The following is an 18,144-nucleotide window of genomic DNA, read 5'->3' as shown; positions in this document are numbered from 1 at the left end:
TCTCCATCTCTGCAAGATTGGAAATGATTGAGATTTCTCTTGGCACAGCTACCAGAAGACTTACAACTTTCAGACAGGTTCACGTCACATTTATGTTGTCTCTCTCAGTTGGAGGCTGCACAGTAATGCTCACCACTCACCGGAAAAGTGCTTCTAATATCCTTCACTGGTCTCCGTCCAGAGCAACGGGATCTGTTGGTCCAATTTATATACTGTCTATGGAAGTTGTGTAAGTAACTTTTCCCACTTCGATCTTACTACAGGTTGGAAGCAGAATTGTCCATTAGATTACATTGTCCAGTTCATTCGAACTACAGATCCGCTATCCGATCTGGCAAACTTGCATAATATAATGTAATGGACAGTTCCAGTCCAACCTGTAGGGGGACGGAAGTGGGAAAAGTTACCTAGTTTTGCTTTAACGTGTTTTCTAAATCAGACTGTACATTTCAGAATTAGCCCACATTTACTATGAAGATAGTCTATATTGACGACGTTCCACAGTCAGGTATGCCGGACATCCGTTACCTTTCACTTTTTTTGTGTTGGCATTCTAAACTCTGGTCAATTTATGAGGACTATGGTTAACTGCTCCTCAAATCTCTGCAGGGTAAAACTAGACAACTAGCTAGACTATCTGTCCAATCTGAGTTTTCTGTTGCACAACTATTATTTTTTGGGCTTTTCCGCCTTTAATTTGACAGGACAGCTAGGTGAGAAAGGGGAGAGAGAGGGGGAAGACATGCAGGAAATTATCACAGGTTGGATTTGAACCCTGGACCTCTGAGTCAAGGCATAAACCTCTCAGTATATGTGCCCTGCTCAACCCACTGAGCCAACCCAGCCACCTAAAACAACTTTTGAACGACTCTAACAAGTTCTTTCCCAAGGCTATTTTGCAGAGGCACAGTCCTTGTGTCCGGGACTTAGCACCACCCAAGACGATTGTGATTGGTTTAAAGAAATGCCAATAAACCAGAGCACGTTTTTCTCCCATCCCAGAATGCTGTGTGGACTAGCCAGATCCTCCGCAGCACTGTGGCGAAAGGTCTGGCAATGCGAGTATACTATGAAGGTAACGTTATATTTATACTGTTTTATTTAGTTTTCTATGTCAGTATCCTATGCCCACTGCCACTGCCGTATGTATTATGTGTAATTTTTGGTTTAATGGCTTTGTTTGACCCTCTGTGAATTTGAATATTTTATCCTGTGTGGGTCTCAGTTCAGCAGGCTACACAAGTAACACAGATGCAAGAATACGGAAATCATGCAAAGCTGGAAAATACTTCAGTACACTTGCTACAATTTGTAAGTAGGGTTTGACAAAAGATTCTTAACTCAAGGTCCACTTACTTCCTTTCCCACTTTAAGTCAGATCTTGTGTTAAAGGCTATGGAAGAAATCTAGTAAGTGGACCTTGTGTCATACTATTTGTACAAAAAATGAAGCTTGAAGCTATAATTTTTTAGGGTCTTCCAGAGGAAAACCAGTTTAATTGCCCATGTACAATTACATTGGTCCTTGAACTAACCCTATCAATTCAATTCAATTTTATCAAATCATAACAAGATTTATCTCAAGACACTTTGCAGATAGAGTAGGTCTAGACCAAACTCTATAATTTACAAAGACCCAACAATTCCAATAATTCACCAAAGAGCAAGCATTTAGTGTGACAGTGGCGAGGAAAAACTTCCTTTTAGGCAGAAACCTCGAGTGGTTAGGAAAACTTCCTTTTAGGGAGAAACCTCTGACAGACCCAGGCATCAGTAAAATAAATATAAAAGTAATGGTTTTCTGTCAAAGTATACTGAATTTGAAGAAAACCCATTAGGCAACATTCAATTTAAACAGTCACCTAACATTAACTTAATTCTAACATGAATTCGTTGTTTTCACATTTATATAAAAAAAAAAAAAAACTGAACAGTGTGCTTTTTCACAGAGGGACATTTTAACATCTCATAGTAGTAAAAGTGCAGGTGTAAATAATAAAATGAATGATGGCTGGATTCCATTTGGCTGCTTCAGTTTCAGGGTCCTGAGCCTTACTGGGACATTTCAATACAACAGAGCCATTGTTAATGTTATTAGTACCACCTGTTTTTTCCTACAATGACAAGTCAAAATATTCAGCTGTGAAAAAGACCTATGAGATTTCCACAATGAAATCCCATGTAAAACACACCAATAATCATTATGCATAGCTAAAAAAAAAAGAAGCTTGATATAATTAGAATTTATTCATACAAAGTTGTAAAAAGTCCCATTGTGCTTCATTTCCATCATTAGATTAACAGTTAATTTCATTGAGACAAGTTGTTAGGTATTCTCAAAATGGATTTGTCTTCAACATTAATGTTGTTATGTTAATATCAGTTATTTTCTACTAGCTCAGTTAGATTACTTCATAACAGGAGTTACAACAACAGTTGCATTAGTGTTTAATATCAGGAGTGAATAGTGTGACTAGTGGACTTTTGACATAGACGACCTACAGTATAAAGAGCCTAAAAGCCTCTTTTATTGAGTCTCCCCTCTTGTCTTTCATCCCATGTCAGCTGTATTATTAAATCAACTTTTTTTCTTTTCAGATACATTAATAAACATAATATGGTGGAGAGACAGCTGATGAGATAGATAGTTGGAGTGAGTTTTGAAATTATTTTCTCAAATCATTCAAATTCACACAAATCCAACAAAAGAAATTGAACACTGATTGATTATACACTGATGGCATCAGATGTTTCAGCGACGCTTCAGGTCAGCCATGACAGCGAGCGCTGCATTCCAGCCGGGAGAACCCATCACACCACCACCTAAAAAAAACAAACGTATAAAATGGACAATAATTAGTCAGTCTTGTTCTGTGTGGGGAAATCAGTCACCGTTTACTCAGCCACCTAACATCATCAAGCGACTTATTTAATTTATCATCAGCAGTTTTTCATCCAAAGGTTCATTAACTGTGCTCTTCTAACACCAGACAATTTAACATAAATGATTGTGCTTGCATTACAATATACACAACCAACAGCCACATATGCAATTCAATATTCAGCTGAGGGTTCAGCATTAAAAGCAAACCTGGATGAGAGCCACTGCCACACAGATACAGCCCTTTAATTGGTGAACGGTAGTCTGAGAGAGAGGGCAAAGGTCGTGCTAGGTAGAGCTGGTCCAGCGACATTGATCCATGGAAAATATTCTGTAAATACAAAACCAAAATGTTTAGTTTTCTTTTTGTTTCTTGATATATGTAAGATAGGTTGTTATTATGATAAAAGTAGCCTTGTTTAATGACTGCCTCATACAGTCATACGCAAAAAGCAGTGAGTTTGTGCCACTTTATGCAGCGGATATGAACTTTGATTCTCACTTATGGGTTGTGGTAAAACTGTTTGTAACCATTAACTGCTTATACAACAGGTCTGTCCCTGAGCAGATAGTGATCAACAGAACACTGCAGAGTACACAAATGACTTCCTCATCCAGTTGACAGTTGATTGTGACAAGCAAATCAGTTGTGGATCCACATTCAAATTGCTTCCCAGCTCTACAATGGCTACAGTGTATGTACCCCTCCAGTGAGCCCAAAGATCCTCTCCAGGTCAGGTGGAGCCAAGATGTCCCTGCCCACAACCGACTTTTTAAACCCTGGTGCGTATTGCTCCACCCAGTCAAATACTGAAGAGACAAACACAGGCTTTTATCACTGAAACAGGTTAAAACACTATTTATCACTTTTGGAATCTCAACATTTAAAAAAGACAGAGTGTAGCCTTAAAATATCAGTTAACTATATATATATTATAGCATGCTGTGCTTAAGGCTGATCTTATATATATATATATATATATATATATATATATATATATATATATATATATATATATATATATATATATATATATATATATCATATATATATAAATATAAATAAGATCAGCCTTAAGCACAGCATGCTAGAACTCTTGGATAATTTTGTGTTTCAAACCAGTGTCTGCATAGGCCTCCCTGTCCTGGTCAGTCCACTCCCTGCCCTCTATGTGGTAGGGGGTGAATTGGGTGAACAGTGACACCGTATGGCAGCCAGGGGGAGCCAGAGTAGGATCCAACACAGAGGGGATAGTCATCTCCAGCATGGGTCTACAGCAGAGGGGCATGATGAGACAAGATGGTGGGGGAGTGAAAGGAACACGCCACCGTTCTTTGAAATAGGGGTTATTCACCGTCTCCCCTAGATTTAGAGAGGTGGGCAAACGCATTTTTGTCTCAGTGCATGCATTGTCTTAGTCCGGCAGCGCCGCCGCTAGTTTAGCTTAGCATAGTAAATGGAATCCTTTGTTGCCGGATAGCATGTCGTGAGTAAAAGTGAGCCAACAACAACAACAACAAAAACAACATATTACATCTTGTGGCCTGCGTATTCACAACAAGTACAAATAGCAATGCAGATTAAGACTAGGCGATCTCCTAGGCAGATATTGACTTGGGACCTTATTGCGGCAAAGCACAGGCGAAGCACTGCTACTTGGGCACAGAGATATCACACAACACCTGAAACCCCCCAACTTCCATCAACATACCGCCGTGAATATTAGCTGGCTATACTTCCTACAGTAGACATAGTGAATGGCGATGAACATGGCGGATTTTGTGAGCGACGAAGAGGATGACTTCTCAGACAGTCAAGATCCAGAACCATACCTCTACAAACCAGAGTTTTCAGAAGAGGAGCTGCGTGCTTTGGAAATAGAATGACAGGAGGAGGAGGTTGCAATCGCTCAACAGCCTGTGGACGTGAGGATGAGAGCCAACACGAACTGAGGTGTGAGTGTGGGGGAATATGCCAACCCATGCCGACTGAAATAGTGTGTCTGTGCTGTGGCGAGTGGGACAAGGTACTGCCATCGATGACCAGGCTCTCCGCGCCCAAGTAGCAATGCTTCGCCTGTGCAACCCAGAGCGCTTATTTCTCCTATCTTGCAGTGTGTGTGGAGCCAGACCTTACTCTGCTGTGCTGTGGAGACAGGTCTGGCAATGCGAGACTATGTTGACATTAATGTATGTAGAAAATATCTACAAGGCACATAATATTATAGTGTCAAGATATGCTCAGCAAAAAAAGAAACGTCCTCTCACTTTCAACTGCTTTTGTTTTCAGCCAACTTAACATGTGTAAAACTTTGTATGAACATAAAAAGATTCAACTACTAAGAACTAAACTGAACAATGTTTCACAGACATGTGACTAACAGAAATGGAAAAATGGGTCCGTGAACAAAGGATGGTCAAAATCTAGCACAGCATTTTGGTCAGCTTAAGCTGTGTTTAAATGTGCTCTAGAAATAAACTGTACTTACTTTACAAGAGACAAGGTTTAGAGAGCAATTCTCAACAAAGTAAACAGAGGAGATGCACTGCAGTACTTAATGCAGCTGGTGGCCACACCAGATACCGAGTGTGACTTTTGATTTTGACCATCCTTTGTTCAGGGACACTTTTTTCCATTTCTGTTAGTCACACGTCTGCGTAACATTGTTCAGTTTAGTTCTTAGTAGTTGAATATTTTTATGTTCATACAAAGTTTTACACATGTTAAGTTGGCTGAAAATAAAAGCAGTTCAAAGTGAGAGGACGTTTCTTTTTTTGCTGAGTATATATGACGAATTGTACGGTGCTGTATATGCATGTGATATTTATCTACAATTGAATCTCTAGCATGTATAGTCAGCTAACCAGCGGGACAATTTGGTTGCTGAATGTATTGTTGAATCTTATTTTAAGAAAAAGTGTTATGTGTTAAAGTGTCCACTTGGAAGTCTGAAGATGTACCTTGCTGAGGGATGTCCATTTATGGCCTCCTTGTATGCAGTCTCCAGGAGCTCCACGCTTTCACAGTTGAGATGAATGGAGCACTGATGGTGGGGTCCAGGTTTATCATCTGGTGTGGGAGATGCTAGAAAGTTTGGTAGCTTGTCCACTGCCACTGTAAGAAAAAAAATTTAAAAATAAAACAGGTCAGGACAAATAAAATTACATGGAATCAGTGTACGCTCTTGACTTTTTTTAATTCCATTTTTATTTTCTATAGTGTGTGCTTACGTTGCAGCTTACTTAAATATTTGAATTACAATTAGGGTAGTCTATATCCTTGACGTTCCACTTCCACTTGCTCCGTTGCTGCCAGAAAATCCGCCGGATTTCACTCATTAAGGCCGGATATCCGTTGCCTTGGGCTTCCTTTGTGTTGGCATTTTAAACTCTGGTCGATTTATGAGGACTATGGTTAACCTTTTCTCAGCTCTCTGCAGGGTAAATCCAGACAGCTAGCTAGTCTCCAGTGCTTAGCACCGCCCGAGATGATTGTGATTGGTTTAAAGAAATGCCAATTAACCAGAGCACGTTTTCCTCCCATCCCCGAATGCTATGTGGAGGAGCCAGACTCTCTTCCAGTGCGCTTTGGAGGAGGGTCTGGCAAAGCGAGAGTACAATTAGGGCAACTCTCAGTGCAAGGAATATGTTGCACCTAACACTGTTGACTATCGTTAAGTCTAAGAAGCATTGCACTGTATGCACTGTAAGAGATCAGTTGGGAGTAAAGACTTCCTGAGTTAATAAAGCCCTACAGATCAGGCTCTACTGTAATTAACAAGCAGGAGCGACAAGTGGCACCACACAAGAAGCTGAAGAACAATAAACATCTTCTTAGTTTTGTATGCTTTACACTGTTTTATAATACCCCAAACTAAAGAAACTTGTGTTTAGAGTAACAAGAGCTTAGGCAACCTAATCTCACATTGTAAAAATACTGACAGTACTCAATAGTGAATGATTAAGAGCTGATCCCTCTTGATACACTACATCTGTGTGTGGCATATTGCCAAGTCTGCCTTACAATTTCCCACTTCTTTGCAGCTTTCAAAGTGTGTACGTAGTGGTTCAACACAAACAAAAACAGACCTCACAGTCTAAGTATGACTAAAGAATGTCGGGTTTCATTTAAACATCTTAAACATATGGCTAGAGGGGGGGCGCTAGTGAGCGTGCAATGGAGTAGCTGTGTTTTGCGGAGCTCTTCAGAACATTTTGTCATTTAACTGTTATTCTGGCGTAATATCGACAAAAAAACCCCACAATCCTTCATTTAAATTGCTCACTAATCCAAGGGAAACAAAACATGTCCGGTAGAAACACTAAAAGTCGAAATACTAACTCGTCAGCGACCGGGCCTGTTAAGACCAGCACGCCGTCCCCCTCCGGGGCCTCGAGTGACTCAGGTAACCCTTCTATGGAGTCTCCGACGGTGGAAAGCCCGATGGATATCACGGCCTTTAAAAGTGAACTCTTGTCATCGCTACGCGCAGACTTTGTGACTGTTTTCAAGGATGAGATTCGGGCTGTGCTTGAAAGTGAAATATCTGGCATTAAATCGGAGATACAAGGCGCCAAGATGGAGCTCTCTAACTTCAAGGCTGCTATAAAAAAACGAGGTGACCGCGATGGGGAACACCATGAAGGAGATGGAGAGGGAACTTTGTGGATGCTCAGATGACATCGCGGCTCTGCAGCGCACGGTACAACAGCTCTCAACACAGGTGACTGCCTTAGAAGATAAATGTGAGGACCTGGAAGGTAGATCCAGGCGCAATAATATACGTATCGTTGGGGTGCCGGAGGGCCGTGATTGTAGCACAACTGCAGTTTCCGTGCTGCTGAAAGAAGCTTTCCAGCTGGAAAATGTCCCTCTATTGGATAGAGCACACCGGAACTTACAACCGCCACCGAAACAAGGGGCCCCACCTAGAGCCATCGTGGCCCGACTTCATTACTTCCATGACTGCTCCAATATTCTGCGTCTTGCCAGAGAACGGCGGAGGGTGAAGGTGAACAACATAACTGTCTCGGTCTTCCCGGATTACACAGCAAGAGTTGCCCGTGCACGAGCAGCATTTAACGGCATTAGACAGCAGCTGCGTGGGATTGAGGGGCTCCGGTTCGGCATACTTCACCCGGCACGTCTTCGTATCACCCACAATGGAGTGGAGACATTCTTCACCTCAATTGATGAAGCCCAGAAGTACATTTCCCAGTACATTACAAGGCAAGAGACAACTACTGACCGTTAACTGTCTCTCTCTGAAGAGGAGGATTTTCTGACTGTACAAGCTCATAAATCAGGTGAAGTGCCATTATGATGTAAATTTAACGTCAGTGCACGCCTATTACTTCAGACGGTTTTGACACTACCTATGTCATTAAGGTGACGGTTGTGGACATATACATTCAGTGTGTTTGGACTGTGATGTTGTTCACAAACACAGGGGGCTACTTATCTCTATAGCTGAGGTGACCTTTCGTAAACTTAGGGGCCATCCACATGGAAACGTTTTTTTGTGCAAACGCACGTTTTGCATCGTTTGGGCCGACCGTCCAGACGAATCCTGCAAACGCACTGCCTGAAAACGCACTTTTTTGAAACCAGGTCTCAGGGTGAAAAAATCCGAAAACGGCTCTCGTTTGGCTTCGTATGGATGGTGAATGCGGATCCGTATCGATGATGTCATCGCCACACCCCTCTTTTACACCCTCTCCCACGGCCGCTGACGCACACAACTGCGGTGAAGCTAAGCGAGCATGTCCCATCTTCGTGGTCAAACCAGCACACTATATCTAAATACTGTGTCTCTGCTCCCTGACCCTTCCCTCTGGATTCTACACAAGATATATTGCTAACGTTATGTAGCCAACGTTAAACATCGCTAAAGTAGCTGACTGCTCCAGCAGCGAAGTAACCATTGACGTAACCTTAACGTTAGCTGCTATGGCTATCTGTTTATAAAGTGGAAGTAGATAACTTATCAACTAGCTAGCTAATCTGTCTGCTTATCAACTCCTTGAACGGATTATAGTAACTTTTACCACGGCTTATTGTAGAAAGGCTACTGCAAGAAAAACGTATAGATTATTAAAAAGACATCATTCATGGATCAATGATGTTTGTTTGACTCTGCCGATGTTAGAGCGCGCGAACGTTAGCGCGCTAACGTTAGCGCGCTGTAATCATGCAAAATAAAAAGCAATCCAAAAGCACATTATACAACGTAAGCAAAGACATTTTCTTGCGGCGGCCTTTATAAAATGAGCAGTGGTGAAAGTTATTATAGTCCACGGACGTATTAAGAGAAAATTATAATCTAGCTAGTCAAGTTATGATGGGAAGTGGAAGTGACCATGCTCTTCTTCTCCGTTTCTTGGTGAATTTCTGTAGCAGAAACAGCGCCACCTATAGGCCTGGCATATGAAGTAGCGTATTGAGTCATTTACAGGTGGATTCGTTTGGACGCATTTTTTCGTTTCAATTCTTGAAACGAATCCAGGGAAGACGGGTAAAAAAAAAGATTGTTTTGGTACGTGTGGACGGGGCCTTAATCTTTACACCCATTCGGGGTGTTAAGTGCCAAGTCAATGTCACACTGCTAAGGTGTGTGTGTGTGTGTGTGTGTGTGTGTGTGTGTGTGTGTGTGTGTGTGTGTACATCACACCTTGAATCATTTTAAATTAAGCCTACCTGGAGAGGTTTGCTGTAGTATCTAGCTGTCTCTCCCTTCCATTGATGTGTGTACATGCATAAATAACTGAAGGTTAATGTCAGTTTACCAAACCTATATGGAAGTGATTGTTTTACATTTTGATATCTACGCCTAATAGCTTTTTTGATGTTCTGCTGAGTTTAGCGTTTAGCTGGTTATAAGCACAATGTGCGGATATTCTATGTTAGGGAGAAGTTCAAACCCAGTTAAGATGGTTCAGATGGGAAGGGAAATGAGGGTCTTAGTACGTTCTGACTATTTTTTTTATTGTGTTTTCTTTCTGTACCTGTTTTTTTTGCCTTGACTTATGTAGTGATGGGGGCCTTACATGCAAATTACTATCTGGCTTTAGATATACTTATTTTTTGACATGGCACAGAATGTGACTACAGGCAGGATTGCTACATGTCCAATCTCATTTGTGAGCTGGAATGTTAAGGGGATGAACCATTCTGTGAAACGCAAGAAAGTTCTGACACATTTACAGAAGCTAAAAGTTGATATCACCTTCCTTCAGGAGACCCACTTGAGAGTACCTGACCATTCACACTTGCATGCTGGATGGGTTGGTGAAGTCTATCACTCAAAGTTTCATGCTACATCAAGAGGGGCAGCACTTCTTATTGGCAAGCATGTACCTTGTATCATATCTCAGATTGATGCAGACCCTGCGGGCGGATATGTTGTTGTCATGGGCAAATTGTATAATACCCCAGTTATTTTAGCAAGCGTTTATGCACCCAATTGGGATAACGCTGCATTCTTCACCAATCTCTTTTCCCGTCTGCCTGATTTAAACGAGCATCATTTGATAATAGGTGGAGACATGAACTGTGTGCTAGCTCCTAACCTAGACCGTAGCTCTGTTAGGAATATGCCGACCTCTAAAGCTGCCCATTCAATTCGGTTGTTTCTTGACACCTATGGTGTTGCTGATGTTTGGCGTTCTTTGAACCCTGCTGCTCGGAAGTATTCTTTTTTCTCCGCTGTCCACAAAACATTTTCACGCATTGATTACATTTTTATGGACAGGCGTCTTCTCTCCTCAGTTCAGCATTGTGATTATCATCCGATTGTAATCTCTGACCATGCTCTGCATATGATGAAGTTTAATCTACCGAACACAAAGCCTGTTTACAGACCATGGCGTCTCAACCCACTTCTGCTCTCTGATAAAAAATGTTTAGATTTTATTTTACTTTTTGGAAATCAACCAGACCCCTAATATGTCACCATCAACAGTATGGGAGGCGCTTAAACCTTATTTAAGAGGCCAGATTATCTCCTACAATGCACAGCTACGGAAAACCAGAAACACCCGTATTAATGAACTAATCAACAACATTGGTCGCCTTGACTCACGCTTAGCAGCAACAACATCAGCTAAAGACATTAAGGAACGCCTACTCCTCCAAAAAGAATTTGATCTATTAGCCACACTAAAGGCTAAGAACCTTTTGATCAGATCCCGTCATAGGTACTACAAGCATGGCGAAAAAACTGGGAGAATTCTTGCTCACCAGCTTCGCCAAAGAGCAGCAAGTCTAGCAATTTCTGAGATCCGTGACGAATCTGGTACGGTTTGTACAGACCATGTCGCCATTAACTCACGTTTTATGAGGTTCTACCGTAACTTGTATACATCTGAATCACTAGGGGATGATAACTTAATCAAGTCATTTCTCCAAAGCATTGACATCCCTCATATAGATCCTGCAAAAGCAGCCGAGTTAGAATACCCGTTTTCAGTTGGAGAAATTGAAATGGCCATTAAGAGTATGCGGTGCGGGAAATCTCCAGGTCCGGATGGATATCCATTCAAGAAATTCTCAAACCAATTGGCTCCCATACTAAACTCTGTATATAATAATTCCTTGTTGGTTGACTACCCGAAACATTACGGCAAGCGACCATATCACTTATTCTGAAAGAAGGCAAAAACAAACAGGAATGCGGTTCCTACCGCCCTATCTCTTTACTTAATGTAGACAGCAAAATCCTTGCAAAAATTGTTGCTCGCCATCTCGAAACAGTTCTCCCAACTATAATCTCACAGGACCAGACGGGTTTCATAAAGAATCGGCAGGCTTCCTTTAATATCCGCCGTCTGTATAACATAATTTACGGTCCCTCTCCAGCCGACCATCCAGAAGTTGTTATATCTTTAGATGCCGAAAAGGCTTTTGATCGGGTGGAGTGGGACTATTTATTCCATACGCTTGAGAAATTCGGATTTGGGCCAAAGTTTTTATCCTGGGTCAAAATTCTATATAGCTCACAGTCAGCGGCGGTACGCACTAATAAAAATATATCACTATCTTTTTCACTAACACGAGGGACGAGGCAGGGGTGCCCTTTGTCCCCCATACTTTTTGCAATTTCAATCGAAACGCTAGCCATAGCTTTGCGTAACAGTGAAAATGTTAAGGGTATTACAAGGGCAGGGTTGGAACATAAAACCTCATTATATGCGGATGATATGTTACTTTACTTGTCTGATCCTTCCTCATCTCTTTCCGCAGTTCTTAGTCTTCTGAATGAGTTTGGCAAAATTTCGGGTTACAAAGTAAACACTCAGAAAAGTGAGCTGATGCCCATTAATCCAGCGGCGAGGGAATATCCGTTTCTCCCTATGGTGCCGTTCAAAGTGTGCATGGATAAAATAAAATATCTGGGTGTCTGGGTCACACACAAATTTAAAGACCTTTTCCCAGCTAATTTCCCCCCTCGCCTGTCTTCTCTAAAGGTAGACATTGATCGATGGGATCTGTTACCCTCGTCTTTGGCAGGCAGAATTAACGCCATTAAAATGAACATACTACCCAAGCTTCTTTATTTGTTTCAGTGTGTGCCAGTTTTCCTAACTAAATCATTTTTTATTTCCCTAGACAAGAAGCTTTCTTCCTTTATTTGAATAAAAAGAATCCACGTGATACATAAGGCTATACTGCAGAGACCTAAGCAGCAGGGAGGTCTTGGTTTGCCAAATTTTCAGCATTACTACTGGGCAGCAAATATTAAAACGATTTCCTATTGGATGGAGAAGGACGATGCGACAGCCGTACCTGATTGGTTACTTCTAGAGAGAGACTCTTGTAAAGATACCTCATTGTTTGCTTTATTATGCTCAGGGTTGCCATTCTCTGAGCCTATAACCAAATATACTTCTAACCCAGTTGTTTTTCCTTCTTTGAAAATATGGAAACAATTCAGACTCTTTTGGGATCAGTAAAGTGTCATTACTTGCTCCCATCGTGAAAAACTTGTCATTCCTGCCGTCTATGACAGATGCCGTATTCAGTACGTGGCACAAACGGGGGGTCTGTTTGTTTAGAAGCATGTACATGAATGGCTTATTTGCCTCTTTTGACCAAGTAGTTGAGAAGTTCAACATTCCCAGTTCGCATGTTTTTAGATACCTACAGATCCGTAGCTTCTTAACCTCAAATACAGCTCACTTTCCCTCACAGCCACCAGAGACCCTACTAGATTCAATCAATGACATTACTTCATCCAGGAAGGCAAAGATAGGTGTAATATATTCCTTGATAATGTCAGAAAAAAATGACCAGCCTTAACTCCCTCAGAGACCAGTGGGAAGTAGATCTGGGTACTGAAATCTCAGACTCCCTTTGGTCAAAGATGATTGGGGGTATACATTCATCTTCAATATGTATGAAACATACTGTTATACAGTTTAAAATTATCCACCGCTTACACTGGACCAAGGTTAAGCTATCACAGTTTACTCCCAACGTAGACCCTATGTGTGATCGCTGCAAGCTACACCAAGCCACTCTAATTCACATGTTTTGGGATTGTCCTAAATTGTTGTATTATTGGAAACTGATATTTGATATGCTTTCCAGGACCACTGATGAACACTTAGAACCATCGGCTTTTCTTGCATTGTTTGGAGTGGTGTCAAAAAACTTTGTTTTAAATAATAATAAACTAAGACTTCTGTCGTTTGCCACACTGATAGCCCGACGACAAATCTTGATCAGGGGGAAAGATTGTAATCCCCCAACATTTGCGCAGTGGGTAAGGGACATGCTGTATTTTATTAAATAACAGAAAATAAGGTATTCTGTTAAGGGGTCAGCTGACAAATTTATGTTGATATGGCAACCTTTCCTTAGTCGCCTTGATGCTTTGGCCCCCGATGACTTCATGGCTGAGTGAAGATTTTGGTACGCAGCTAGCAGTGTTGGACGTGTAATACTGAACCGTCTGCTGATTATGTCATGGTATTGCTTACTGATCTTTTGTTTTTGAATCCTGTGCTGTCCATGTGCATGTTAGTGCCCTGGATATCAATGTAAATAACTTGAGTTTTGTAGATCTTGGTTTGTTTTACTTTTGTTACCTTATTTTATTTTATTCATTATTTCTTTACTGTTGTTGTTGTTTTCAATATTGTTTAAGTTGTTCTGACCATGGTGGGAAATCTGGAACTCTCTTCTTGATTTCATGTTGTTTATGGAGAAGGAGAACCAGGAAGTGAGTAGGGGGAATTGCAACGCTATCAAGCCACGGCTGAGCGACTTCCGTCGCACGTCAGACTATGGCGTAGAGTCCGTGTCTCCACATACCTACGTACGTAGCCACGGCGTACATTTAACGCAGAAGCATAAAGCACGCTTTACTGTGAAAGTAAACATAATCATGCTCTGAGGCAGCTTAAAGAGAAAAAGGTCTACTGTATCTCAGGAGTGGAAAGATTTTATATTAATTTTGCATACAATTGATATCCTCTTTTATTTTAGCAGTCAAACCATACAGTCTATGCTCAAAACACAAGAGCTACCAGCTAATGAAAGATTTGCATATAAGATCAATTAGTATGACAGAAACAGAGCAGATTTACCATTGATCTTGGTTACAGGTGAAGTGTAGTCTATTTGATCTATGGCTTTGATGAACTCTGGAGAAAGGGCAGCCTACAATAAAAACAGGAAGCCAGAATAAATCATATTGTCTGGTGCCATGATTACATGTAGTGTTTATTTCTCCATATTACCTGTGGTGTGAGGTTCTTGAAGGTAACATGTGGGGTAGCATTTGATAAAACAACTTTACTGTGGATCTCTGTGCCATCCTTTAGCACCACACCTTTGGCAGCACCATCTGAACCAATCAAGACCTGTCCTACATCCTGCCAAGGATACACGTTTATGCATAAGGACCAAAATTCAAATGCTAGAATGTAGTTTCCACAAAATATATTGCATCAAAATCAGTATATTAATCAAAACCATATTACCTTCTCAGTGAAAATGTCTACACCATAGGATTGAGCAGAGCTGGCAATGGCCTGAGACACGCCTCCCATGCCTCCCTCCACATAACCCCATGCTCCCTTCTCCTTCTCCAACTCTCCCATTACATGGTGCAAGAGCACATACCTTCAAGGCAACGTCAGTGTTTAATTCAATGCGGTTAAACCTGTAGAACTGGTAAATGTGTTTATTTTGTGCCACAGGGTATCATAAAACGTGTCTCACCCACTACCAGGATTACTTGGACTGGTCATGGCTCCTATCACAGCATCAGTAGCTAGTGTTGCTCTCAGTGGCTCCGACTCAAACCACCGATTGAGGATCTACAACCCCAAAACCGAGTTAGTCACGATGCAGTCAATAGAAAACAGCAATTAATGCCAAACTTAGTGGAAGCTGTAACAAACCTTCATTATTGGTGCAGTTATAATCTCATAAAAATCTGGAATGTTTCTGCCCAGTTTCAGACCTTTAAATTAAAAAACATAACACCATGACTTAGTTATTGTAAAACAAAATGAGAAAATATAAAAAGTCATTTCTCAAGCACACATCCACCAACGCACCACATTTGACAATAGGCATCAGTGTTTTAGCTGAAGCCAGCCTCTTCCTCAGTGATCCAGTGGTAACACCTGGAATGTCGACAGGAGAAGCATCCAAAAGAGGGTGGATAGCTCCTGCTAGCTTCTCAAGGTGGGCAACAAAATCTGGAAAGGCCTGGTACATGTCAAAGAATGGGGTGAAGATGAGGATGAGCGTAAGGATGTGGAATTGTATAAGAAAAAAGGCCGGAATAATTTAAATTTTATATTGATGGAGGTACAATGAAAAACTTTTTTCAGTTCTTTTTTTCAGTTCTACAAGAGCTTAAATCTGCACAAAAGTTTAAAATGCAGAAACATGCACAATACAGTCAATCATTTACTATGGCTATCATAATGCTAAAATCACCTTAGCGTCCTTCTGTGAGAACTTGCCAATCTCCATTTGGTTCATGGCCAGATCTGAGCCTAGGGTGAGAGACCTTGGTGGGGCACCGCTCACCCCCTCTTCCAACAAGGGGGTGAAAGCATGGGGATCCCTCAAATACACCTTTAGCCCATGTTTCTGGAAATGTAAAAAAAAAAAAATGAAGAACAACTACTTTATGCCTTCTTACAATGAGCTGAATTAAAATATTTTACAACTTTGCTATGTTTACCTTGAGCTCCAAGTCTGCACATATGTGGGGTCTTAATAAGCTTAGCAAATAGGAACACCTGGAGAAGAGGAAACCTGCACACAAGAGTAGTGTTACTCTAACAAGGACAAAATAATACATTCCTTTTGAGCATTACTTGATAAAACACATGCTAACACACCGTGTTTTTAGTTAGAAACTTGTAAAAGTAAAAATTAATAATTACAAAACAGTGTTTAACCGCTGCTGATTATGCAACATTCATTCAACCCCTTATAGCACATTTGCTAGCAGTCTACAAAAATTAAACCTCCTCCACAACCTAAGGGTTAGTTTACCCAAATTACAGAAAACCTGCATTTCTTCGGGTGGTATCTGCTGCATGTAGATAGTTTTGTGTGTGTGTGTGTGCGTTTGTGTGTGTCTCTCCAGATAATCCACAGAACACAGTGTTACCGTCTTAATGGACTACTAATTCCCTGTATACAGCGTCTGTACATTGCGATGCAACTAGGGGTGTAAAATAGTTGTTTTTGGGGTTTTTTGTAGTTACATTTGAGTGAACCGACCCTTTATGACCTGGGTCGAGCCAGGATTGTATTCCAGCCAGAGGCCGACCTACCAGGAAAGATTTCCTCTGTAACAGCTGCTCCTCCCAGCACATGTCTGCGCTCCAGCACTGCTGTCTTCAGTCCTCCCTTTTGAAGATAGGCAGCCTACACACACACACACACACACACACACACACACACACACACACACAAATGCACATCACCTTTACCCATTGTTGTTGAACCATATAATGTAGGTGTTGGGAAACATATGCATGGACTCACTGCCACCAGTCCATTGTGTCCTGCAATGAAATATAACATGTCAGACAGTTTTCTTAAGAATACAAATATCCCATAGAAATTACTGAAAATTCAAAACTTCATTGTTCAAATTTAACTTTCAATAAAATTGTTGTTGAACACTTTGTGCAAGCTGCTCTCCAGTAATTTTTACAGTCTAGTTGAATTAGTCCTAAATTGAACAATTCTGATTAAACTTGCATAACACTTATAACAAGAGACAGTGTCAAACCACTACTCTCAGAAGGGTCAAATACGTTATTACTTTTGCAAACTTAGCTAAAACGTTGTATCAATGTTGCCAGGCGTGGATCATGCTGTTATTGTTACGTAGGCTAATACTGTAGCATAGCCTCTGCATTTTCTGCACTTTTCTGCACGTTCCACAAATCTCACCTCCTCCGATGACCAGTGCGTCATACTGGGATTTTAAAGCGGTGTGACTGGATCTGGATCTAGTCACTGTCCTGACAACAGCCACAGCCCTCCGTCCTCGACCATTCCACACTGCTGCAGCCATAGCAAGAGTTTGATCTTACTCAATCCTTCACTTTTTCGTTTGCAGCTGCCTGATTAGCCTAGGCTGGATCCGATTTCAGCCTGCCGCGCTGTCCACTTGGTGGCGCAGTTGTTCCATTTAATCCAGATCCAAAGCTTCGTGTCAAGGTTTTCCACAAACATACAACATACAGCAACACGTGTGTGTGTGTGTGTGTGTGTGTGTGTGTGTGTGTGTGTGTGTGTGTGTGTGTGTGTGTGTGTGTGTGTGTGTGTGTGTGTGTGTGTGTGTGTGTGTGTGTGTGTGTGTGTGTGTGTGTGTGTGTGCGTGTGTGTGTGTAGTGTAGTGTAAAATATGACTTAAGGCAGGGGCAGTTTATGAATACAATGTGACCCAAATGTTTGCATGTGAAAAACAAAAACATCTCCTCCACAGAGCACATGGCACTTGTTTGTGAAGGCGTTTGTTTTTGGTTTTCACAGACAATATACACAAAATATCTAAAATATATATATATATGTATATATAATAATGAAAAAGTGCAGTTCAAGCTCTCTCTCAGTTGGTTTGGGGGTTGGGCTCAAGTCATCTCACAGTAAGGGCCAACCTTAAGAGTTTTAAGATGAGCTCTTAACAAATAATGGTTTCTTAGTGCTGCTGTTGAAGATGTCATATTGGCCTAGTGGTTCACTTATTGTGCATTAATAAGATAAGAGGCCATAGATCA

At 41.2% G+C, this 18,144-nt stretch overlaps 1 protein-coding gene across 2 annotated transcripts; it reads right to left on the bottom strand.

Annotated features, from left to right (window-relative positions):
• Window positions 1–2,227: 2,227 nt before the first annotated feature.
• Window positions 2,228–17,517, bottom strand: pyroxd2 (pyridine nucleotide-disulphide oxidoreductase domain 2). Of its 2 annotated transcripts, XM_028604319.1 has the most exons (16): window positions 17,315–17,517; window positions 16,901–16,920; window positions 16,687–16,780; window positions 16,086–16,159; window positions 15,836–15,991; window positions 15,448–15,601; window positions 15,289–15,350; window positions 15,107–15,204; window positions 14,866–15,007; window positions 14,623–14,757; window positions 14,470–14,542; window positions 5,842–5,995; window positions 4,001–4,152; window positions 3,584–3,690; window positions 3,091–3,211; window positions 2,228–2,822 (listed from the first exon to the last, which is right to left on the bottom strand). In XM_028604319.1, exons 1-16 carry the CDS (start codon window positions 17,436–17,438, stop codon window positions 2,752–2,754), a joined length of 1,737 nt encoding a protein of 578 aa, XP_028460120.1. In that variant the 5' UTR covers window positions 17,439–17,517; the 3' UTR covers window positions 2,228–2,751. The 2 variants fall into 2 exon arrangements, with proteins under 2 accessions (XP_028460120.1, XP_028460121.1); XM_028604320.1 differs by lacking the exons at window positions 2,228–2,822; window positions 3,091–3,211 and having other exon boundaries at window positions 3,603–3,814; window positions 3,945–4,152.
• Between the last annotated feature and the right edge of the window lie 627 nt (window positions 17,518–18,144).

The sequence above is a fragment of the Perca flavescens genome, chromosome 17 (assembly GCF_004354835.1).
Source record: "Perca flavescens isolate YP-PL-M2 chromosome 17, PFLA_1.0, whole genome shotgun sequence".
Lineage (NCBI taxonomy): Eukaryota > Metazoa > Chordata > Actinopteri > Perciformes > Percidae > Perca > Perca flavescens.
The sequence above is the reverse complement of the archived record's forward strand: the minus strand, read 5'-3'. Positions and strand labels throughout refer to the sequence as shown.